The sequence below is a fragment of the Schistosoma mansoni genome, chromosome 7 (assembly GCF_000237925.1).
Source record: "Schistosoma mansoni strain Puerto Rico chromosome 7, complete genome".
Lineage (NCBI taxonomy): Eukaryota > Metazoa > Platyhelminthes > Trematoda > Strigeidida > Schistosomatidae > Schistosoma > Schistosoma mansoni.
Genome location: NC_031501.1, coordinates 9,342,151 through 9,368,529, shown reverse-complemented (window position 1 = coordinate 9,368,529; position 26,379 = coordinate 9,342,151). Strand labels below are relative to the sequence as shown.

Sequence of the window (26,379 nt, the reverse complement as noted above, 5' to 3'; positions counted from 1 at the left end):
GAACGCTATACTCGGATCCTAAGCTAGTCTCGTAACCCCTAAGGTAGAACTACACAGCGACTTGAACACAAGAGAAAAGTAGCAAAATACGCGAGAAGCACTTTAGGGGTGTTTATAGTAGTTGAGAAGTTCTTGAGTTTTCCTGAAAATTATAGAATACTATTAAACATAGTAGCAGTGTAGTAATCAGCCAATCAGAAACTCTACATGTGAGTTTTCACTTTCGTAATGTTTCTGGTAAAACTTCTAGTCAACGCTGATTAAATAAAATGCTTCTTAATGTTTCCTGAGCTTGTCATGTCTATTGCAAGAAATTTTCTGGACCACCCCAACAAACATTGAAAACCAAGGTGTGTTGGATAATTCCCGGAGTTTTTGTGAGAAGCTGTGATTAATGGAGTTACTCATTAATAACTTTGGAAGATGATCATGCAATATTTCGAACACACTAAAGTTACGCATGTAAACTATTGTATTCATCGATTGCAGTCCTAAACATCAATGGGAAGATTCAACCAAATAATAACAAACTGAATTTACACTTTACCCCGTTGCACAAGCAAGTGGCTATCAGGACTCAGTAGCTAAGTGTATAACGTGATGTCGTTTGAAGCGAACGGTACTGGGTCCGAGTCCATGGAAGAACATCAACTCTGAGATGCAGGTACATCCAGCTGACGAGTCCCAAATAGGACGATACGCGAGTCCTAGATTCCACTGCTAGCCACTATCCATCTTTGCTTATAAAAGTAAGAAGCGTTTAATACAGTAACTTTTCTAATATACAACTCAATAAAGGCGTGTAGGATTATACAGCCAATTTTAAACAACACCTCATGAATAAAAATAGAATGCGAAGTTCAGATGTTTGACGAAACTATTGATATTTGGACACTTTGACTATGAAGATATTCGCGTTGAGTCTAAAATTTAGATCTTTAAGAAATCATAGAATTTCGTGAAGTTGAACAAAAAGTTGAATGCCGCGTGGTTGGAAGTGATCAACAGGAAACCTTGGAAGCGGAATTCCAACAAACGTCACAGTCTAGAGTTTACTACTGGGCTACTCTCGAAGCGACTGATTTTTTTTTGTGCTGAAATATTTTAAATTGATTGACCGCTGAGTAATAACCAAGATCAACAAAACCTGACCAGCACTTTAGGATTAATTGAATGTGACACCACTCACTAATAATAGCACAACCCTAAATCGTCAATACCGTCAAGCATATAATCGAAGTTCTCTCCTAATTATCTTTATCTTGTAAATGAAGAACATTCGATCGTTAACTTACTGATTCAATAAAATTCATTTATTATCTACTTATCTAAACATTGGTACAAAGGGGTGTCACTAAATTTGTATGTGGGCCGAAATATTCCCCGGTTGCCCAAATCGAAGCAGGTAGTTCTCTTAGACAGTTACTCCCACAACTATTGGCCCAGAGGTCTTATCCATAAGGCCGTGAAACATCATCAACAGACACGGTCCTATACTAGCCAGTGACCAGGGGTAGTTTTGTACTCCACTTTTTCCCTTACGATCCTAGGACCCAGATTGGCCATTGGTTGGAATCAAGTTTTCTCGACTTCTTTAGGTGAATCCTCCGTGCCCTACAACCCAATTGAAGCTCTCACCGGATATTCTCTTCTCATTCTCTAAATTTGATAAACAACACCCCTACTAGTAGGTGAGTGTGAGTAGGAATTGACTGGAAGGGACGATATACACATGCAGAGGGGGAGCAAACTCTCTTCACCCTCAACTATACCAGGACATACGGGTACGATAAAAGAACTGAGAAAAATACTAGTTACGTTGAATATATATATTTATTTATTTGCATATTATGTGTACTTGCCATCAAAATTACCCCCACCCCAACAAATTTAAGGGTTCTAAACATAAGGAAATCTAGGAACAGGGTGAATATTCAAGGAATAAACCATCATATCATGATCATTGATATAAGTAAAATGAAAAAGAATTTGGAACCGTTAACATTTCAATTCGATCAATAATTTAAGGATAATCATAAACATACATATGAATATTGATCAACTATAAAAAGGAGGAAAATGAATGAGAGAAATAGTTGCCAAGCATTCATATCATATAAGCAGTATATATGTATATATATTGAATTCATTTAAGGAGCTGATCAGGTAAGGATAGAAAATGCTTAGTAACAAGATAAAGTTATATTATAATTAGTTTCCAGTAAGTTCTGCAAAAGTTGAATCCAATTCTTCACTGAGTGCTTTATATTTCTCTTTCTCGGTGACCAATTCATCTGAAAAGAGTAAAGAAAAAAAGAGAATGTAATGTGTATGTTATGTGATACATACACTCGAGTGTTCAAGTTAATCATAAGCCAAGTGAGCTTATGATCTAAAGAGTGATTGTATCCATGCAATTGTGATCGATTCTAAGTCATTTCATACGTCTCCAACTACTGATTGTGGTTAACGTGAGGTCTTAAGCCAGGTAGTATGCACCTAACTACAAGCATCCTGTGTTCGGGCGCAGAGACGATAATTCAATTGGTGTCACCATCTTGAAACACCGACTTCGGTGTCTTGCACATGTTCTACGAAGGTCGTCCCAGAGAATCCCACGTCGTGCATTATTTGCCGACGCTGGGACTGGTTGGAAAAAGCGGAGAGGTGGTCAGTGTATGACATGGTGTCGTGGTATGAAAGAAAGCTGAAAAGGACTGGCTTCTGTTGGTCCTTCACGACTCCCTGGCTAGGGTCCGAGAGATGGTGCAACACAGTGGCTAGAGAAGTTATCAGATATGGCTCAGAGTAGAAGCCGATGGCGATCTCGCTGTAACCTTCCTTAACAAGAACAAGACCAAATCTTTAAAATTTCGAATTTATCTAATGGTTTTTAAATCAGTCATGTTCAATGCCTTCAATTTCAGTATAAACTAGATAGAACACATTTCTTAGTTGAGATTATGAGTCAATTGAAGCTAAACCACCATGGAAAACCTAGAGGCACTGGATGACCGTTTCGTCCTATTGTGGGACTCCTCAGCAGTGCGCATCCACGTCTGTTGTGAGATAAGAACTCACTGAAGACAATTAGTGAACGGCCAACCTAGGGTAGTTGGAAAACCCTGACTCCAAACCAATGGTGAATATGGGCAACACGATCCTGAACGAACAAATGGCGTATAAACCCACTGTCGGTCACCGATTACCATGCGACTGCATCTTCTTGATCAGATATTCAGTCTGTTAGCTAGAGTATTAAATCTCATTTTGTACCAGAGAGTAAAGTGTTTTGATTTCTGCCATTTTATCATCATCAAATGCAATTTATACAGGAGAATTGTGTACACTATTTGATTCTTTCTTTAGACGAATATTTCGTTTACCTTAAGGTTGTAATTCATGTTTTACAGTACACAACAATATTTTACTCAATACGATCAATGATAATAAACTGTATTGAAAGAATCTCATCTTAAGTAGAAAAATGGACAACAGCTAATTCTTTATCCAATCGTTGGTCACCGGCTACCATGGGACTGCATCTCCTCACGATGCTCCACTGCCTTGTGGATCAGACCTTTAGGTCAAAAGCTATGGGTGTGGCCCCCTCAGAAAACCACCCGCTTCAGTTTGGGCACCTAGGCAGTATCACAGCCCTCACACAAATCAAAGATTTGTGCGGCGCATATGTATCTGGTGCTTCCTTGTACCAATATTTATGTGTTTAAATAAAATAATAAAAAAATTATCCTTTAGCCATACTGAAGAACTAAGATAACTTCATTGTCAATACATCATCCTCAGTCTAATGAAAGATATCTACCCAATCCAAGCCTAATTTCGAAGTTAGTGGTTAAATATTCGTAGTTTAAGTTTCGCATTTAAACATACTTAATCAAACTAATGTTATAGTTACAAAGTTCGAACCCGTTTTACAATCCCACATGTCACTGTAGAACCTCTCCCGGCGCACGGATTTTTGCCCCCAAATGCCGTGGTACGGCCGAGAGTGGAGAGAGTCCGCTCTCCCTCTCCAAATGCTCTCACATAGCCACGCGTATATAGCCTCTGTCAGGGAAGTCCTACTCACTGCCATCTCGCACCACGGGTTTCGTCTACGACATCGAGAGGACGAAAAGCGAATGTCTGATGCTTTAACCGGGTTGATGGACACGGAAAGTTCACCTAAGAGGGTTAGAAAACCCTGATTCCAAACCAACAGTTCACATGGACTCCAGTATCATGAGGAAACAAATGCCGTATGAATCAATTGTTGGTCACCATCTACCATGGGACTGAATCTCTTCACGATACTTCAGATATATAATAGTTAGTAAGAGAATAGAACACAAATTTGTGTACTTGATTTACTACTATTAGTAGTAGTGATGAGAATGATTAATTCAACATCAACACTTCATTGGTTACAAATTGTTTTCTATATTACCAATTAATTTTCAAATTACATAAGGCTATAGTGACACTATGCAATAGTTCAAACACTCACACTCACATATACCATATGAATAAACAAGCATGGAAACAAGTGAGAGAAAAATAAATCATAATGCACGTATAGACAATAAAAAAAATCATTGGGCAAAGCAAGCATTGATTGTATATGAAGGATGGTGGTAGACAACAAAAAGAGAATAGAAAGGGGAGTTAGCATAGAAGAAAAAAATATACTGATATTATATAACCAAAAACTCCGCCTGTAGGTCTTCCGGGGGCTACCGTCGGTCCCAAGCCCGGGTAAAGGAGGAGGGTTGGACATGGGGTTATCGTCGACCTCATCCCGTAGAAAACCAAACTCGCTAAAAAACGCTAACCAGAAAAAATAAGTAAGTAAAACAGAAAAATCAAGATAGCAGTCTACGAAGAAGTATATAATAGGCGCTGTTTACCAAGAGAGAATAGTAAGTATATCATCCTATAAAATCACACTCTTCACCAGTAGAGAATACACAAAAAACAAAGTGAAAACAAAGCAGAGATTTGAAGGAATACTGATAGGAAACAATAGTAACAGCAGTTGTATCTCCAAGCGGAAATCTTTCAAAACACATTCTCAAAAGCGGGAGGGGGGTAGGGGGGGGATGAAAAAAAGGGGGCATTCAGCAAACCAAAAGATACCATGCTGTAAATGTTCATAGTATCATCTAACTAGTCTCATGCTTATGTAGTATATATATCCATTTGTATCACTATATACGATCCATTTCCTTTGGAAAATTGAAATAAAAAAATATTTCTGCCAATAGTATACACTACTGAATTAGATATTTTCTACTTCAGTAAACATGGTTTCCATTTCACGACGAAGATTTGTATGATTCAATTGTTCAGCTTCCAATGTTTCTATAAATGAATGAAATAAAGAAAAATGAATAAATGATTAAATGAATGTAAAGTTGTAAGGATAGCTTGTTGGGAAAGTCTAGGAAGCCTCGGGAAGTCCAGAAAGTGCCGAAGACATTCCATTCAATCACTGCTAGGGGAATATTCTAGAATGTCGACGTGTAGCTTCCCTATTGGATGGATAAGAATGACCCCCTATGTGCCTATTGGCTGTCTGAAATGATGATTTACTCTCAGTCAAAAACTATAAATACATGAGATTTATGTACTATATTTTGACACTGTTTGGGGGAATAAAAGTTCCTACTTACTAGTCTTCTGTCTTCTCTCTTGCAACGTTGCGGGTTCGATCGTTCAAGTAGTCTAGTAGTACGCGGCATAGTAAGAATCAAAGCTCTAGATATAACAAAACTATTCAGTTTTGTATGATTCGCTTAAATTTTCAGATTGATGTTTAAGGCTGGAATGGATCAGTCTCTTATTGACATATGTCCATCCTGTGTACGGATTGCCTCGATATTGTCTTAGATCACAAGCATTATAAGCAGAGATAAGTGGTGGCGGCTAGTAGAATCCGGGATGCACGTTTCGTCCCACTTTGAGACTCGTCAGCTGGATGTGCCTGTATTCCAGAGTTGATGCTCACCCCGGCACCCCCGTTCGACTTCAAATACCATCACGTTATGCAATTAGCTACTGAATCAACTCTGGGCGAAACGCGCCTACTAGGTTCCACTGCTAGCCACCAACCATCTTTGCTTATAATCAACTGTGTCAATAGTGAATTCTTCTTATTTCCGTGATAAATACAAAGTAAATGTACGTTTCATGAGTTCGTGCGTGAGTAACGTAGAAACGGGGAGAGAGGAAGACGAATCAGACTACATTGTTTTTGCTTGACTAAATTATATGCGAAAAATCTCATTAATTTAGTAGTTAAACTCAAGCCAGGGAGAGGGTTAATAATACCAAACACAAAAGCAGATCGAAAAAGCGATATTGTCAAGGATAGGTCGGCCCGAATAGCTTAGTGGTAACGTCTCTGACTGTGAAGCTGGGTGACACGGGATCGAACCTGTGAGGGAGCACCAGTTCCTTCAAGATTACAGGTACACCTTACTGACGAGTGCCAAGTAGCACGAAACCCGGGTCCAGGGTTTCCTGTTGATCACCTTCAACCACCATCTTAGTTAACACTTACACATGTGATGATTAGTTGATTTTTGTCACTTATCATTACCAGTTTATGTGAAAAAAAAATGATAACAAGAGTTTTAGGTGATTATTTATCAATAATCGCACTTAATGATGCCGTGTAATACTAACAATGTAAACCATTAAACCTTAAATCATTGAGTGATAGTCTATAGTGAAATCACTCGCCAAAGAACCTGGACACATCCTAGGTTCGATTCTTGGATATGGATTGATGTATGAAGCCGTAATTTAGAACGAGACAAGATTTATGGAAAAATAAATAGTTAATGTATCCATGATGCTTCAATTGACCTTCAACCATGTAATGTAACAAAAGCTTTCCAACCGTAAATAAGGAAATATATAAGTTTGTAACCGTTGAAAACACTTAGTCTAAGTCAACAACTTCATAGACTGATGATGCTAGAGATAATTCGAGCTCTTCCATATAGATGTGCCTTTTTATCATTATCTGTATAGATTGCTTGAAGTGTCGGTTATTCAAAGAACAGATGTATGTGTACAATTTGCCTAAATAAAATGATTGGGCTTGCCTATTGTGCTGATCCAATTAAGTTGTATTAGCTGAAACACTTGATCCCTTAAGTCCTACCATGACAAACAGATCGATTTGAAGACGATAAGATTAAAATCAGAGACTTAAAGAAGGAAGGGAAAGTTACATAGTTGACTGTATTGGCGTTTGACGGCAGTTAGCTGTTTCCACCAGACATCCACAATCTGATGTGGTAGTGCCTTTCCACAACCAAATGAGCGCGTTGGAAAACACCTGCCCTGAAGAAAGCACACTTCAAATTGACAGTTCATTTACCCAAAACCACTAACAAAAGGCTGCGTGTGGCTAGTTTCAAGTAGTTATCCTCCTTCCCCACCGTTGCTGCTATCTTGACGTGGTGGTCGAGCTTGCCTATCGTGATGAACCAATCGAGCTATACTGGCTGGAACAATCGTTCCTCAAGGTCCTACCATGCCAGACAGGTCGGTTGAAGAGCGGTAAGACTAAAAGTGGCAAACCCAAGGTCTGAAGGCGAAGTCCTACTGCTGACTGTACAAAGGTGTGATAGCAGTAACGTGTTTCCTTCAGACAACCAGCATAACAGCGATGCCGCCTTCCCACAAGGGATGGGGTTAGAAATGGTCGACCCTAAAAATGCACACCTCGCCTTATCCCACGGATATCCGCCCCCGTCGGTAAGATCCCAACAAGTACGGAGCTAACACAAAAATTACCCACAAAAAGGTCGTGTGTGACCGACCTCAAGTAGTTGTCCCCTGGGCACTGCGGTCATACTCTCAGGTCACTAAGACCACTTCTAATCCAATTTCCTTTTCAGGTACCTCTAGAAGAATCCTTCCACGGTGTGGGCAACCGTGAAGTGATAACCGCCCTCATACCTCTAACAGCAATCAAGACCACTATATTCATGACTGAGTTATCCTCCTTAGGCTCTACGGTCATTCTCTTTTGCCATCTAGACCAGTTTCCGTTTCAGATCACCCAATAAAAGGAAGTGACGAACCCTTACATACTTTTAATAGCACTAACTAACTAGGAAACTTCACAGGATAAGACTGGTTGCAAACTAGACAATATTAATCAAGCTAAGCAGGAAACTTGATACTTTTAGAATGACTACTATCAGAATAATGACAATAGCAGTGATGTAATTATATGAAGTAACAGTTTGAATGGTTAGTGTACATAACTTTCAATCCCTTGGTAACAAGTTCAGAATTCCGGCTTAAGACTATTTTAAATTTAGTACAGAATATCACTAGCCTTCTTCTCTGACCCATAAAACAGTAGAGTTCAGAGTTGAGTATGCACTGTATAACAATAATTCGAAAAACCAAATATTATTCTCAGTAGAAAATCCTACTTCTCCCCACTTCAGAATGCATACTCACCTTCTAATTTACACAATTCGATTTGTTTCATCTCTTCTTGATGACTTGCTTCTTTAACACGTCGTTCAGCCTGGAATAGTTCCCAGTTTAATGTTTTGGGAGATAGATTATATATAGAATAAAATGAAAAACATAGGCAAGCATTGATTCATGCACAAGGTAAGATACATACATTATTTAGGGTAATATACTAAGATATAAGATCAATCCAAATCTTTAAGCAACACGATGCAAAACAAAACCTATTTAGATGCTGAAATACAGTAGTTCGATGTAGGGGTAATCGTATGCGTGTGTGTGTGTGTACGCGTATTTTACCTTCAAGACGATCAGCATCAGCTTGTAAAGTATTGACAAGTCGTTCAGATTCTTGAGCTCGATCCTCAGCCTAATAACAATAATAAATGAGATGTAGAATGTGAAATATGCCTTCCTTTTCATGGAAATCAGACCATCTATTGAATTGCCTTCTATGCATGCTTCAATCAAAAAGACTTGAATACTCTATCAATAATTCAGTAACTAATAGTTTTTTCAAAGGTAAGAATCAACTGAACGAGAAACAAAAGCACCAATACTATTCATGCCATAAACAATGACTTAGAATATGCAAATGATATAGTTCTGTTTGGTGAAAACGCTGATGAAATGCAGTTCCCTCCTACCGAATGTAAAATATTACTTTAGGATTAACCTGAGTTAGCGAGTGAAGTAGAGAAGTAGATGAACGCATCGACCACTCCACTTATCTTGGAAATCTTACCAGTCCTGATGGTTTGGTGTCTGACGAAATTTCAGCACGGATTCAGGATTGATTGACTTTCGCCAACTTAAGTCACTTGTGGCGTAAGCGAGATATCTGTCTGCCAACCAATGGATAAGTTTACTATAAAACAGTTAGCTTCGTTCTACTTTATTGATATGAAACATGATCATTAGAAATAGAGGATATTCGTGGATTATTAGTATTCAATCATAGGTATCTTCAAAACATTCTTCATGTATCTTTGGACCACGGAGTAAACAATGCCTGGGTTAAGGAAAGGGTACTAAATAAGGGTGGCAAGTCGATTGATGGGGTAGTAAATCTTCATTAACTGAGGTGGTTGGAACATGTGTTACGTATGTCCAACCACCACCTACCTTGATGATATTGTTTGGTGTAGGAGTAGGACAGAAGAAAGCTAATGGTGGACAAACCAAATCATTTCACTACATATGGAACAGTCGAGATATTCGTGTATATTACTATCAAATGCGTAATTGGCTTCACAATAGTCCATTGTGCATTATTTTACAGCTTTTAAACGGTCAGTTATAATCAGTAAGCGATCAGGAATAAATATACATTAGCCAAAGCTGCCATACCATATGGTCTGATGTTGAAAATAAGAATAGTTTGCTAGTATTTGAATATGAATGTCTTCGAAGCATCGTTGTATGATGGAACCACCGAATGAGTCATATTGAGATTAAATGTAAGGTCAGACCAGTAAGAGATGGTAAATCGGTAAATATCGACCTACTCAGGTGACTGAGACATGTGCTTGTACTTATTTATATACAACATACCCCAACATGCAAAGCCAATTAACACAGTAATAATTTGGAAAATAGTGTTTAAAAAAAAACATGACATCAGTTCAAGAAGTGACTGAATCACGTTCTTAAATGTTAAAATGTTTTGATTGGAAGTCTGTGAGATAACCACAGTTAACGATTAGATACCTTAAATGATATAATTATAAGTTGATCACCATGCATTAAGTTTATTTTCACTTGCTAATACACAATTGTGTAAGACTGGGATACCTAGCCTGTTGCATGCTCTGATGATGTTTTCGTAACTTTCCGGTTGCCTGATCTGCCAAGGGCGATGGGACAGTGCATGACAGTATTGTTGTGTACTAGGTTCAAAGAGAATTGTTTGCTATATGCATGCAAGTCCGCCCAGTTAATGTTCCTATCGCCCCCAAATGCCCTGGTACGGTAGAGAGTGGAGAGAGTCAGCTCTCCCTCTCCAAATGTTCTCACACGGCCACGTGTATATAGCCTCTGTCAGGGAAGTCCTACTAACTGCCTTCTCGCACCATGGGTGTCGTCTACGAAATTGAGGGGACGAAAAGCGAATGTTCGGCGCTTTAACCGGGTTGGTTGACACGGAAAGTTCATCTAGGGGAGTTGAAAAACTCTGACTCCCAACCAATGGTGCACATGGACTCCAGTATCCTGAAGGAACAAATGCCATATGAATCAATCGTTGGTCACCGGCTACGATGGGACTGCATCCTCTTACGATGCTCCACTGCCTTGTAGATCAGATCTTTAGGTCAAAGGCTCCGTGTGCAAGATTCTACGACGCTGTTAGCAACTGACTGGCTAATCAACTGTGTTACCATCAAATATATAATTATAACGAAGTAACGAGCATTTCAAGAACACAGTTGAATAGTAACTACTAGTGGAATCTAAGACACACGTTCTGTCCTATTTAAGACTCGTCAGCTGGAAATAGTTGCAGTTCTTAGCAACAACAACAACACTGGGAATATTCAATCACTTACAAATGAAATAAATCAATAAAGTAGGAAAAAAACCAAAAGAAATACCTCAATCAATTGTTTTGATAAAGAGGCAAGTTGAGATTGATGAAGACTACGTTGTTTATTTAACTAAATTGAATATATATCCACATACACAAAAAAAAGTGTTTTGAGAACATGCGAATTCAATATCCAGTCGTAGAAAACATGCATTTAACGAGAAAAAACATAAGAAAAATAGATATTAGAATGAATATGATTATTTAGATAGTAACAATAATATATATTTCAAGTGTCAAGTTACTACGGTCTATTAGTATTCATGCAACTTTTATATACAAGTTGGGGGCGGGAGAAAAAAAAGGGTATCTGAGCATGCTCAGCTTACAGCTTTTAAGCGCTCAGTTAAATCACGTATATTCTCTTCATATGCCTCTTCACGCTGGGCTGCCTAGAATAAATATGACCAGTCAAATGTAAGCAGATATAATGTTGGACTAAAATAAAGGAATAAAATGGCGTTTAACAACTGAGGTCTTATTGGTTTTAGGTGTCCACAATGAGGCATTAATATCACATGATTTTCCACCCTTATTTTAGGTAACAATGCAGAATATTCAGTGAAGTGATAGTTGTTTATGTAGAATAACACACTAAACATCTTGAGCTTTAGTGTAGACGTTACGTATGCCCAACCACCAACTGTCCCGACGTGCGATGTTTTATGATGTAGGAGTAGGTTGGAAGAAAGCTAGGGGCGGACAGACCAAAGCGTGACACAAATCCATGAAGTCACTGACAATTGGACTAAGCCATGTTGGTAGGTGTAGACTACCTGGTTGGGATCCGCGAGATGATAGCAACTGATGGTTAGAGACCTTGAATGACATGGCTCAAAATCGTGTGCAATAGCAAAGGTGCATTCACTCTTTATCTTCTCCCGAGTTCTAATCTTCTGAATTCCTCATGTCTTTTTTTTCTTTCCAAATTTATTTCATTGGATTATGCTCCTTCAGTAACATCTTCAAACCCTAATCTTTCCGATTACTGCTTTTACTCTTACTACTTCTATCACTATGGGATTTGAATCGACAACTTCATCTCCGTGCTAATGTGGTATGGCAACTTGAACTGATGTACGTACGTACGAAGTTCTATGTTGTGACTGACTGTAGGCGTTCGAGAAACGACTAGTCATCCCGCTGTCGAATGTGTGATACTCGATAGAATAATAGCAACCAAAATTTGGCATGAATCTATCAACAGCTCTTCAGTGTTCACCTAAAACACATTGGGACACTTCACTCCTACATGAAGTTTGTGCTCATGATGTTGGTCAAAACAACGATGAAAGCTCTACGACCAAACTATTCAGTTTAGAGAAAACTCCACGAAAATCATCCACCTAAGTCCATAGTATTTATCTTTCTCAGAAATTCCTAACATTTTGAATGTTAATATTTTCATTTTCTAACGTACTTAATTGGTAGAGAAAGTTTTATAATAATAATAATAATGTGTAAGTAAGCACATATACAGTTAATATTCAAAATTATTCAGTTAAAATATATCTAAAGCATGAAGGTTCACTGTGGACTGCCACACATGTTGAAAGTAAACAGTTTAAAATAGATTAAGTGTGTGTGTGTGTGTGGTGAGCCATTTACATAGACAGATATCTAGACTTCTAAATCGACATATTCTGATAATCAGTATAGGGTTGTGGAGATCACAAACTGATCAAAGTTAGACAACCATTGCAAAGCTGAAAGCACTGGACAGCTGTTCCACCGTTTCATATGGACCACCTATCTCGTGGGCCATCCACGAGCCCACAACCGGGAATCGGACCTGCAACCCTCAGTCTAGTTGGCGAATGCATACAACTGGTTTGTTAAAGGCTAAGAAAATTGAATGATCGTAAAGAATGACTTCGTCAGTAGTATTTTTCTTCTCAAAAAGCTATCCATCTTTTCAGTTTGATGGTATATAAAAGTTGTGCATTAGAGTGGAACTGCGAAAGTGATACTTTACCTTCAACTACTTAACATGTTGCAAGCAATGTTGATTCACTTAAAATAGTGGTCACATTGTAACTTTGATCTGGAATAGAAGGACTATACAAACAAGATATTGGTCACTAATCACTAATCGATCAGTTGCATATATGATATGCAAATATATATATGTATAAGCATAGAGATACTACAAAATAATAGAAATACCTCTTGTTCAGATATCTCCAAAGATTTTACATTATTACCAACAATGCGTAACTCTTCTTCGAGTTCTGTAATTTTACTATAAACAGATGATAATAAATTAACTTAGAAACACTATGCATTGCAGACACAATGAATGAGATATAAAGCATTCAGGGACAGGCAGTAACTGATAAATCATGCAATCCTGACAGTAGATAGAGGTGGAGCGAGAGAGAGAAGACTACGTGGAAATGTTCACGAATTTAATCATGCAATAACAAAACTTCACAACCATGCATAAGTTACAACAACATGAATGGTTGTTATTACCCATGATCTGTGTATTACTGTTGTGATCTATTCATTTCAGACTATTCCTCGTTAACATTACTCAATATAGTCACTATAAGTACTCTATACTAGTCAATATACATATATGTTTATAGAAATAATGCTTCTTTTACAAACCTGAGATTCTTGGTGCTCTAAAGATTTTAACTGACCCATTGTACCATGAATAATTGACTGAAGCTCCTTTAAACGACTATCATTAGTAATGCATGCAACGAAATGATTTGATAACGTCCATTATACACCACAGCAAATGATATTAGGATCATGCATGAATAAGAAATGAAAGTTCAGTATAGAAAAGAAAAATTAGAGGAAGAAAAGCAGATCAGAGTTACTTAAAAAAAATGTATGATCATTATGAGAAGGGGTTTTGTGGATATTATAGTCATTTTATTAGTTGAGATCATGAAGCGGGATTGTGGATGCGCACTGCCACTGAAGAGTCCCACAATAGGACGAAACGGCTGTTCAGTACTTCCAGGCTTTTCATACTGGTCTACCTTCAAGTGATTCATGATCTTAACTATTAAAATTGCTATAATCATTATGGTTAATCTTGAACAGTTTAAATAAACCTAAAGTATAATTTAAGAGCTAAAGAAAGTTGTTCAAATTAAAAGTCCCCGTCTGCAATTCAATACTAATCACTGTTGCTTTCTAGCTGAATGAGTGTGTAATTCTTATGAACAACCTTACTCTATGAAATACTTCCTAAAATAAAGAGCGGTAACTTAGTGATTAATTTTCAGTTACCAAGTATTCCGAGTTCGAGATCTGCTCTATCTGCACCGATGGCTCATTAAAGTACGTGATGGATGAGTTGATTGTATATTACACTGCCTTCTCGTGACGAGGGTGTTGTTTACGAAATTGAGAGGACGAAAAGCGAATGTCCGACGCTTTAACCGGGTTGGTGGGCACGGAAAGTTCACCTAGGGGAGTTGGAAAACCCTCATTCCAAACCAATGGTGCACATAGGCTGGCTCCAGTATCCTGAAGGAACAAATGGCGTATGAATCAATCGTTGGTCACCGGCTACCATGGGACTGCATCTCCTTAAGATGCTCCACTGCCTTGTGGACTAGACCTTCAGGTCAAAGGCTCGGGGTGTGGCCCCCTAAGAAAACCACCTGCTTCAGTCTGGGCACCTGAACAGTATCACAGCCCTCACACAAATCAAATGAGATTTGTGAGGCGCATATTTATCTGGTGCTTTTTTGTACCAATATTTATGTTTAAATAAAATAATTATACACTAGACTACTACAATCACAGCTACATATTAGGGAATAGAGTGGGGAGTATATGCTATATGAAATAAAATCAATCCAAGCAATAAGTAATGCAATAAACTGAACGAAATAACACAATGCAGTTATAATAATGACTATTGTAGCATACATTCATTAAAACTAATTACATAGTTAAAAGCTTAAGCAACTCTCACACCACATAAACCAATGGACTAATAAGTAAGTGACCAATAAGGAACTAATTACTCCCATCTTTTTTTACTCTATTTTACAAAACTACTATTCATACGATGAGAATTGAAGTTTTCAAAGACAAAACATGCATAACCGATATATCTACTAGATTTTTCCATAACATGAAAAACGCTAATAATAATAGTAAAACTATTTCATAATTCATGTGCAGTATCGTTTAATGTTGTTCTTTAGGATAAATGGCTAGTTTTTTTTAGTGGAACAAAAAAGATTCCACAGTGAACATCACATACAATCGAACTAGACTACAGATATGGTGCAATACCGGATGTAAATCACCAGTTTCACCAATAAATCTAAGAAGTACCTTTCTGCAGCTTCAATCCGATCTTCAGCGTGAGATAGTGCGACTTCGGCAACGGCAAGTTTTCGAGTGGCCTGCGAATGACAGCCGAATATATAGGTCAAGCAAACGAATTAACACAGCAATAGGATAGGAGAGATGCACGACAATCAGCAAAAGAAAAAACAAGTCCAAACCATGTAAATTTAAAAGCACGAAAATAATGTTCAGTTTTGCACTTGTATATGCCTTGAATTAATTATAATAAAATGTATACAACACCAAAAACAATCAAAATCGAGATAGAAAATTTTAAAAACAAGTGTGCATCAAGTGGAAATCAGCATGCTACACATACATACACAAAGAATATACAATCAACATTAGTGCATAATCAAATGTAATGGTAGTATTAATAGTAGTAGCAGCAGGAGGGAATTACTACCTTTCGGCAGCTTCCAGGCGAGACTCAGCCCGTTCGAGTTCCACTTCCGTGATAGCCAGCTTACGAGCCGCCTACATATACAATAAGTTAGGTTTATACATTTTAATTTTTTTTTATGCTTGCTATAAAATCATATATAATATTAAGTTACCACAATACGACAAGATGACGTGATATATAAGTAATAATTAACGGTTTTTTAGGACCGTACAAATAAAACACAACAAAAGGAAATGACGTTAGCAACTGTAAAACTATATAATGCGACATTTCAATTCTGGCCTGAAAATCTGGCTGCAGTTGTGTTACAGACACTGACTCATAGTGTCTATACGTAGCCGACTATATTTGCTAGATGCTAACTGATTGAACAAAGCGTTTTCATCATATCTCGATAATGTACTTTAACAATCCACTGATGAACTTGAATTTTCGGCAACAATCGATTGAAAATTGGATAATTTCAGACAAACTAAGCGTTATCGAATATTAAAATATGTATATGAAGTGTAGAACTAGCAAACAGCATAATCATCAATTGTATAACTTTATGATATACAGTTTGTACAATTGTACAAATAAGATAAACAATGCATTTAACGAATAACAACTACTTAAAACAGTATGTAAAATATAGCATGCAGTTGTAATACAACAAATGAACCTGATGAAGTGGATTCACAAATTCTACCACCAAAACGGCAAGACTATAATTTATGGACGAACCAATTGAAGTTAAGACAGTAACTCTTGGATTTTGTAGCGGAATTCATTCATCTATATGGCTAAATAATATTTCAGCATTATAGCTTATGACAGTTCGTCATGAAAAAATCCTAATCCTAGTTCTTCACACCAATGTATAACCCTATTTTGGACCAATTAAGTGACTGAAATTTCCTAAAGTCACTTTAGTATAGGTCAAAGGTTGTTCATAAACTATAGTCTCGCCATATTGACTATTGTAGTCGTCTTCGTCAATATGTGAAAACATTTCTAAATGTACCATGTTCTAAGTTCCATCTGAACTTCTTTGAATAAGAAGGCATGCAAAATTGGTAGGAATAAGAAGCAATCACTATCTAAACTATTCTGTTTTTTGTAAACACACAGGTACAATATGGCATGCACTGAAACTCATTCTCATACGACATTGAATGCATTAGTTTCAGTTAGAAATGCACCTCATCGTATTTTCGATCAGCATCTTCAGCCATAAATGTAGATTCTTTTAATTGTTCTTCTAACTGATTGATACGTTCTTCATCTGCGAAAGTACGATTCTCCAATACTTTACGACCACTATGAAACATATATAAAGGAATTAAACGTTTTCATAATACTTTTTTTATTAATAAAAAGTTTGTTAAAGTTTCCTTTGAATTGGCTTTAGAAAGAATATAATCAAACAGTCAAGATGTATGAATGTTTATTTTTAAAAAAATATATTTTAATGTAATACAATACCTCCTCGTATTTTGTTTCTGCATCTCTCACAGATTTTGCAGTTTCTTGTACCACAGATTCCAAATGTAAAATCCGCTCGTCTTCCGCAGTCTGACGGGCCTCAAGTACCCGACGAGCACTAAGATTATGAATATATAGTGTCAATGACAAAACATAATCAAACAAAATCGATCAAAATGGGAAGTTTGAAATGTATACGCGAACAATTATGTCATCTATAAATCAATTCATTTGAATAAAGAGAGACTGTTGACTCGTTTAAGACTGAGAGTCTGAGGACGCTTGCTTAATAGTATGAATGTGACGTAGTTAAGTGAAACACTCATTCATTCTTTTGGTTGCCACACTAAACGGAACGTATCAAATTCAATATCTAGACCAAGAAAAGGAATGAATTCAGATGTGCTATTATGTTGATTGTGAGCTATGTCGCTAAATGTCTACGACCAAGCAAGATTTTTGAACCTGTTTCGAAGTTAAACACCAACTCACTGAGGCTGATAAGACCTTTGAGGTCAATAGACTGGTCAACCCATTTAACTTCACTCTACGACCAATCAAAGCGATAAAGTAGACCCGTTCGGAATCAACAATTGCAATTTAGATAGAAAAACGCATCTTAAACTTGATACTTTTAGATAGGAAATACGATGGCTACTTGTAAATCCATAGGAATAGCCCTAACGTGGACCTTTACATTCATATCAACAGACTAACGAACTATACTTGGACAAACAGTCAATCCGCAACCTAAAATCACCAATATTATGTGATTAGGATCTCCATTGGAAATATATTTTTCAGTCAAATACACCCACCAGCTTCAATGGCTAAACCACAGGGAAAGCAGGAACTCTTCAAATGCTGTTTTGGTTGCCACAAAGTGAGCCGTACTAACAGTAAGCTTTATTAACAAGCAAAATCATAACAGCATACATGAAGATAGTTGATTGTATTAAAACTTAAATTACATTTAGAATCACATGTTTTAGCATTGGAAATCAAATAATTTGATACAAAATAGGTAGTACGGTATCAATGGAGGTTCTCAAAACACTAGATTAATCACATGCTAGTAAACAGCAAAACCTTTTTGACTACTCAGTAACAAATACAATTGTCCGTCCAGAAGCTTTCATGTTTAACCTAAAAGTCAATATCGGTTCCAATTCGAGCAATTTACATTGAAAGGACCCTCTAAACTAGAAGGCTGTCAGTGACATTATTTTGTGAAACCGGAGACATTAATTCCTAGGTTTTCGAAATTAATAGTTTATCCAATTTTGCTATAGCTCTATATTCAATAAACATTATCCTGCTCCTAAGCCTGTTTTAAATCCGTTATAAGCCAAATTAAAGACTATATTCCCGCATTGTGTGGGAATACAGGAAAGGTGTTAAAATATGCCTTCGAGTCCTAACAAAAATTAACTCGTATAAGAGATAGCGTTACCATACTAAAAATCTGGATTGCACTAACTACTGAATCACGGAATTGAAGTCAGTAACAAAGCTCAAGAAATTTTTGAAGGTATGTTTCCAAATTACGAGCACTTCTACAGTTTACCAGATGTTTCAAGGGAACAACAATCTCTGGAACCATCACACTGATCAGTTCATCATAAACACTTATAAATAAGAACCCAAGGGTAAACAAAAAAGGCATGCGATGATTGATGGGAAGGCTAATTTCTGAATGCTATAGACTAACCGATCACTTTCATCAGCAGCTTTACTTGCTTCTTCAAGCTTAACAGTAGCTTCTTGAAGACGAGTCTCAGTAGATTCCAATTCATCTTCAAGCTGTCGAATTCGCTTCTGTAGTGAGGCGACTTCAGCTTCGGCCTGGAATAAATAAACAAAACAAGTAAGGAGGTTGGTTGATTCCATATAAATACGGTAGGTCTTAAAAATTATATACCTTGATTTTATTTTCTTCCTCCTTCCTTAAAATGGCTTGTTTGGAAGATAACTCTTGCTTAAGCTGGTCTATCTGAAGCTTCATTCCTTGCATTTTAGACTTTACAGCACCGATAACAGGACTGGACATTCTTAAGTTAAAAAACTCCGAATATATCTTATGACCAAAATGTGCAACAAAAACCAAACACGGCGGTTAAAATATCGGTGTATATAAAGCATCCTCACCTTTCGTAAGGAAACTTTGATAACGTTTTGCAGCTCAACACCAATGATTGCCATCTTTATAAGTGTTCCGGAATTAAGATAAACGGCTGATAAAGCTTCTTCCATAGCAGATTTGTCGTCGATGAACTTCGAGCTGCGCCTCCGTTCAACGTATTCGTCTTCATAGTCACTTTCGCTCCCATAATCAGAAAACAACAGCTCATCTGTCTCTTCGTATGGTAAATTCCTGCGCTCTAAATTGCTTTCTAACGTCACCTGGTCTTCACCCTCAGGTTCTAACCTCGGTCCGAGTAATTCCAGTGGTTGAATTCCAGGTTCTGGTACATCCGACAACCGATTTTTTGGGTGGCCGAATCTCCAGTCATGAGAAAGTAACGCTGAAAAGCATTCTATCCTTCTTTGTTCCTCCCTTATTCTTGAGGTGTCTTGATGCTTTATTCTCACTCCTTTGTGTGCTAAATGCTTAATCAAATAAACCTGACTCTTCACAATTGAGCCATCCCAGGTTTGCTCATTAGACTCTTGAGATGTATCGTAAAATGAGACTTCTGGGGTGAATTTAGTGACTTCAATTACATCCAAAACATTCTTTGAATGATTTTGATTGTTCTACATTGGTGAGATATGCGAGAAAGTGTTATTACCAAGCGTTTTGTTACTGTTATATTAAGGTACTATAGTACTGTATCAACCATATATTTCTGAAAAATAGTCTAAGTGTTGGGGGCAAAACATTCAAAATTATTCGAACTTAGCATTCTGTAGACAAGTTTAAGGTTCGTTTCGAAGGAATCCCTGAAGCACACGACATTTACGTTATCCAGAAAAGAATGAAGCTTCGAGTGTTACTCACATTAAGTCAAACTGGGATGGCACAACTTATAGTCATAGTCTGAGGCTCGTACTATTGCTGATTGTTGTCTGTCTCGTCTGCCATTGAATGTAGATGCGTTTTGTGCACTTGATGGGTTATCATCTCACCTCAATCACTCCACTCTCCATATTCCCCTAGTACATAAAGTTACTTCTAGCTAGACTTTGTAGCAGTAATTAATCCACAGAAATAAATAGCCCTGTAAGTCTTTGACATTAAAGCTGACGTCATTAACTTTGCCGAACACAACCTAGCTTAAGACCCTCGGTTACAGATCCACACTATATCACAAGTGGGTACCCCACGCAATCCATTTCTTGCAACTGCTGGCTAGCTTAGATCAAACACTTCTTAACATAACGAAAACTATACTAAAGTATCTTAGAAGTCACTCATCCCTAACTTCTGATTTGACTGTCTGGTATCCTTGAATTATAAATGTGTTACTGACAAAAGCGTTACCAAAAGTAGAATACCTGTAGAATCTTCAACGTGGACCGCTACACACTGCCTCAATTATCAGTAGTTTGTGCTGTAATCCTTGATTTATGCCCTTATTAGTTCACTCAGACGTTTTAAAAATATGAGGATGATACCATCATGGTCATGTGTTTTAATAAGTCATTGTTATATCACTTATCGTTTCACCCAAATATCTTTAGTTGTCGTAAATTAGTTTTATAACTTGTATAAATTATTTGTGAATACTTCAGTAACAAACAATCTGGAATACATCCGGAAATACGGAAAAAGCGGTGCGGAAACGCACATCCAACCTTACTCTGTTTGACTTTGCAACAGACTAAAATGACTGAAATCCTTAAGAGTGTCATGTGTTAACTTCAAAGTAAGTGACAAAAGCTCATCCGGATCTACCTATCGAAAACAATAGTTCTTGTGTTGGTATGATCGAGTGTCTAAAATACCATAAGTTGTTTTTATTTATATAAGTGGCCTCTCAACCCATAATGCAGGTCTAGGGGTATTCATGCAAATCAAATGTTACCGTGACAACTATTAGAAGCGGCTACTCGATATTTTTCCGCGCAAGTGCTTCATAAAGCGAAAAACTACGACCAATCTCATATGTATTTTCAAATAGCAGAGATTTTACATTCTCGACATTAGAAGTATAGAGATTCAGTAGTAAATCAGCTGACTAAGACTGTGAAAGAACTAAATCACCAAACATTCACGGCATCTGAGTTTTCAGTATGGTAAACGACGACTATGCGGAATGGGTAGCATTTCCCATGATATGCAAGCAAGCATATCAGAAAAAGAGATTTAGAATTTGTTGTCGCACGTAGAGCGTGGTAAATATATGATAATAATAAACAGGTTTAGCATCAATATACGGGAATAAAATAGGTTTCCCGAAATAGAGATTGTCATGAGACAAAAAGTGGATTCATAAAAGGCTGATCTTGTTTCATAATAAATGTGTTAGCGCCACACAGTGAATCATTCTTCTAGGATCAGAAAGCAACTATTCATGAGTTGTTTTTCGTCCTTGTCAAAGTAGTACAGAGCACTTTCTAACTGACAAAGAGATTGTTCACATATTCCAGCCATTCCTAGCTATGTGACTGACTGAGTGGAGAAACCTGCGTCAAAGTTATCTCAATCGACTTACGTGAAACAATGTAAGTGCCTGTAGTATTCTAGGGAGAAACCACTGTCTCCTGTTTTAACTGATATTTATCAATGAGAATGTAGGAAATCTTAACTGGTCCCCCTATAAATCTGTGGAGGGCCAGTGAAGGCATGGAGGATTCACGGAAGCTTGAAATAGACATATCACTGATACAAGTGTAAATAGAAAATGACTAACTAAAAGCCAACCTTCAAATTGTCACAAAAAGTCTATTCATATGTTCAAGTATCTGTGAACTGACTGACTAGAATGGGAATTTTCAACCTGGAATGCCCTACCCGAAAAACGCGATTGTAAAAAAACTCTTGATATATCTGTTCAAGATAGGGTTGTGAAACAATATATGGACTTAAAGACTGACTTCTTTGACATGAAAGAGCTGTCGAACACTTAGAGTAAGATGTTATCATACTCTTGCCATCTCTGTCTCGCAAAATCTCCTATTTTCCCACTTCTTTATTTCACTGACAAATTTCCCACCCAATTGATTTTCTGTGCTTGTTTATTTTAAATCTCATATGCTTTACGCCCGCCTTGTCCGTTCGAACTTTCCTACGCTCTTCCCTTATTGCCTGTACTTTTTGGCACGTCCCAGTATTCTTTCGATACCATGAGATCGTCAACAAATATACTCTGTCTGGACCAGCTACAGTCTTCTGATTTACGAGCTAGCGAAGGAACCAAGTCGATTTCGGGAGCGTAATATTATTGTAGTGGTGATCATAGTCAATCGAGACTCGGGGCCATCTATAGATGTATGAATGTACACTGACAAAGATATGTATTTTTTAGTGATGGATGACTTTTCAGACTCACATCAGAAAGATGAAAAGGATGAGGGAAAAGGACCCAGAGACATTTGGACAGCATTCTTTAATAAACGTGTAGCCTCACTGAACGTTTGAAATTACGTGTTACCTACTAAGTACTCACACTGCTATTTACTGAATTAGAGATTTATAGCATCAATCCCACTTTGGAAATTATGAGATAGAATAGCCTCTAGTTTCATCCATGTTTGAGTTTTCAAAAAAGACAGATTTAAGTTTTAAAATGACCAAGAACTAAGTGAGTCATTTTTGTATTTCATGCAAGCTTCTTAAGTAAGTACTAACAGCAGAAGCTAAAAGCAAACTTGTTCAGTTGAATGTTATGAGTGAACTCTAGAAACTGAGAGTTTATCTTTCGAATCATTCGAAGGTGCATGCAATTGTTTTACTTCCATACCATGACGACTGTGAGTTAGTGTCTGACATGAAACGTCATGATTCCTATTTTTTCAAGTATATAATAGTTATTCAGAAAGATATCTCGGTATGATCATTGAAAATGACCGCTGAAAATCCAGACAATCTCCACTACGACTTGTCTACTCTGAAGACCTTAACAAGCAATAATGAATAAAAAAATTTTCGAGTTGCCCACTTACTCCAAAAGATCTGTTACTTTTCACTCTTTTGAACACTACATTATGCATATTCATGATACATGTATAACAATACGAATGCAACAGTTATTCAAAGAGTGATATTCACTTCCAAATCGCTATCAGTAAGAATACCGAAGGATATCTTTAAGGACCCATACTACACACAATAACTGTAAACAATCAATCAACGGACTATGAAGCGTAAGAATACTTTTAAGATTCACTGTACGTGGACCGACTGTATGAAGAGAAATGTTGAAGAGAAGACACTTAAGAACATTTTTATGAAAACTTACAAAGACAAATATCTTTTAAAAGTTCGTATGGGCGACTCTTTGATTTATGGACGAATCAACGAAATTATAGATAGCATGTACTGAAGTTGGGCGTGTAATTCACTCATCATTATGATTAAACAGCCTTTTGGCTATTAAGCTGACCATGGTGAGTGAATTTGACAAAGGTCATTTTGGCATTGCTAAAAGGATATTCATAAATTATTGTCTCCCTCTCCAGCAAATTATCTCTAAATTGTAAACAGTTCATAAAAACCTCCAAAATAAATAGTACTTCTATTCACTCTACTAACCAGCTTAAAGAGTGATTACCAATATTCGAATGGAAAATCGTGATTAATAGTGTTTGAACTTGTCGGGAGTGGAACAGCCCTTCATAATATATATTTCTCCTTGTGAAACCTGATAGTAGTAGTTGTTGTTGTTATCAATGTAATCGTTTTGTTTGTACCAGTAGGGTAAGTGACCGTAGGGCTGGAAAATGACACTAGGACTTAGTCAAGCTTATGAAATATGGACAACTCATGTAACAATGAAACCATTAGACTTTGATTACAAAACTATACATAAACCAGTTCATTTAAACAATCTCATAAAAGTGGCGGTATTTTTAAACAAGCGAATTATTAATTTTATAATAACAATAAAATAAAGACTCATAGTTACTTACCTCAGTTGCTCGTTTATCTGTTTCTTCTAATTTAGTATTAGTTTCAGCTAATTGAGTTTGTGCCGTTTCTTTGTCCGTGTCAACTTGTTGAATTTTTTTAAGTACTTCTGCAACTTCTTCATCTTTAGTTTGCATTTCTAATTCTTTTTCACGTAATTTTGCTTCCAATTGATCAGCTCTGTTATAAAGATTATCGAAAACGATAAGGTTAGTTCAATTGAGGTAAACAATAAACTTATGAAATAAAGTTTTTGAGGATGATGACATAGTGAATAGTCATTTCATTGAATTTTAGGATTATTGAAAAGTCTAGATCCTGTAGACCATCATCGTAGGAGATGCTTCCCACACCGTTCTGTAACATGATCTGGTACGGATGCATGATCGAACGCCTTCAGCTAAACGAGTCTACTAAAACTAATGTGGTCAGCATCCAATGTCGAACACTTACAGAGCTATTGATTTTGGGGAATTATTTACAGCTACAATCCCTTATCATACATAGGATTTGCTCACTAAATTCCATTGAGTCCCGACGTCAGCTTAATAGAATTGTAGGATCTCAATCAATTTGATCACTGTACAATGTAATTAGTAAATAACTAAGCATCTTACCCTCAATATAGTTGGATTCCACAGGTTATGATTTGTAGTGACCTGCTTTACTTAACGAGAACGCAATTGGTATGATGGAAACAATTATTATTATAACCAATTGTACCAGTTATTGTTTTACTGTACTCGTCTTGTTTAACTGTATCAAAATAACTTTTCATTCGGTCGGCCGCCTTGTTCGTTCGAACTTTCTTGTTCTACGCCTTTTTACCTGTACCATTTGACACGTCTCGGTATTCTTTCGATACCACGAGATCACCAATAAATATAATTTATCTGGACCAGTTACAGCCTTCTGGTTTACGAGCTATCAAAGGAACCAAGTCGATTTCGGTCGCGTAATCTTACTGTAGCGGTGATCATAGTCAATCGAGACTCGACGCCATCTACAGATTCACTTCAAAATAAGTACTTTTCAAACAACCGCTACATTAATAGAATGACATGTTAGCTAACAAATAACTGGACACAACTATATAAACAAGGATCAAATTATTTCCTTATAACTTTTATAGGGTTCTGAAGCTGTCATCATGAGGTAGTGTAGTGAACAGAACACTGATTGGGGACAATCGAATGTATTTAGACACAAATTACAGCCTATCTCACTAAATTCTGATAACGATACAATGAACAGTTAATATGCAAACTATCAATCAATTGTCTCAATCTTAACTGTTCCTTCTGTAAATATCAGTTAATCTTCTCTAATTCCATTGTTCATGCATTTTCCCACCGATTGCGCTTCATTTCGGTTCTTTCCTTATCGGTCTTCTGCCAAAATACATTCTGTCTGACCATCACCATATACTACTTATATGGATATAAGTAGACCACACTACAGTAGTAGTCAAGTGAACTAGCCAATAGTTAAGTTAAACAAATTGGTTAACATAAAAGCAATCAGTGAAAACTTTCTTGTTAGATTCATTGAGATCATTAAAAGTGGTCATAAATTCAACCGGATTGTAGAGTATAATAATCAGAATAATTAATGGTAACATCAAAATGTAATTTGAAACTGAAATCGTCAAGAAGCGATTACTTTCCTCTATTTCATTGTTTATTTGGTTACAGTTGAATTCATGAGTCAATTGAAGCTAGATCAATATTGAAAACCTGGAAGCCCTGGATGGCTGTTTCGTCCTAGTATGGGATTCCTCAGCAGTGCGCATCCATGAATTTGATTAGGATTTGTATGAAATGATATAAGTTAGATAAGAGACAATATAAAGTGGAATGCCTTTTACATCATATGTTCATTTGCAATTTAATGCATGAAAAGTAATCATAGCAGATAAGTCGCAGCAACAAACAGGGGAAGATGATATTATTATCAGAAGGGGTTTCTATGGAGATTTAATATTTTCATAGTTGAAAGCGTGAGTCAATTGAA

The 26,379-nt window shown here is 36.9% G+C and overlaps 1 protein-coding gene across 14 annotated transcripts in view; it reads right to left on the bottom strand.

The window, feature by feature from the left end:
• Positions 1–1,809: 1,809 nt before the first annotated feature.
• Smp_031770.1 (putative tropomyosin) overlaps positions 1,810–26,379 on the bottom strand; it is a gene marked incomplete at both ends in the record, with an annotated part of 29,319 nt that continues 4,749 nt past the window's right edge. Inside the window, 8 exons of one of the 14 annotated variants that reach the window (XM_018798795.1) lie at positions 1,810–2,294; positions 8,809–8,878; positions 11,422–11,484; positions 13,259–13,334; positions 15,828–15,898; positions 17,012–17,129; positions 19,006–19,139; positions 24,369–24,546. In XM_018798795.1, coding sequence (XP_018653709.1) covers positions 2,212–2,294; positions 8,809–8,878; positions 11,422–11,484; positions 13,259–13,334; positions 15,828–15,898; positions 17,012–17,129; positions 19,006–19,139; positions 24,369–24,546 — 793 coding nt within the window. Of the gene's footprint in view, positions 2,295–4,359; positions 5,365–8,490; positions 8,561–8,680; positions 8,879–11,099; positions 11,163–11,421; positions 11,485–13,258; positions 13,335–13,705; positions 13,782–14,677; positions 15,478–15,827; positions 15,899–16,597; positions 17,130–17,294; positions 17,413–19,005; positions 19,140–19,215; positions 19,402–19,442; positions 19,572–24,368; positions 24,547–26,379 lie in introns of those variants that run through there. The other 13 variants (XM_018798794.1, XM_018798796.1, XM_018798805.1 and 10 more) reach the window with 13 other exon arrangements.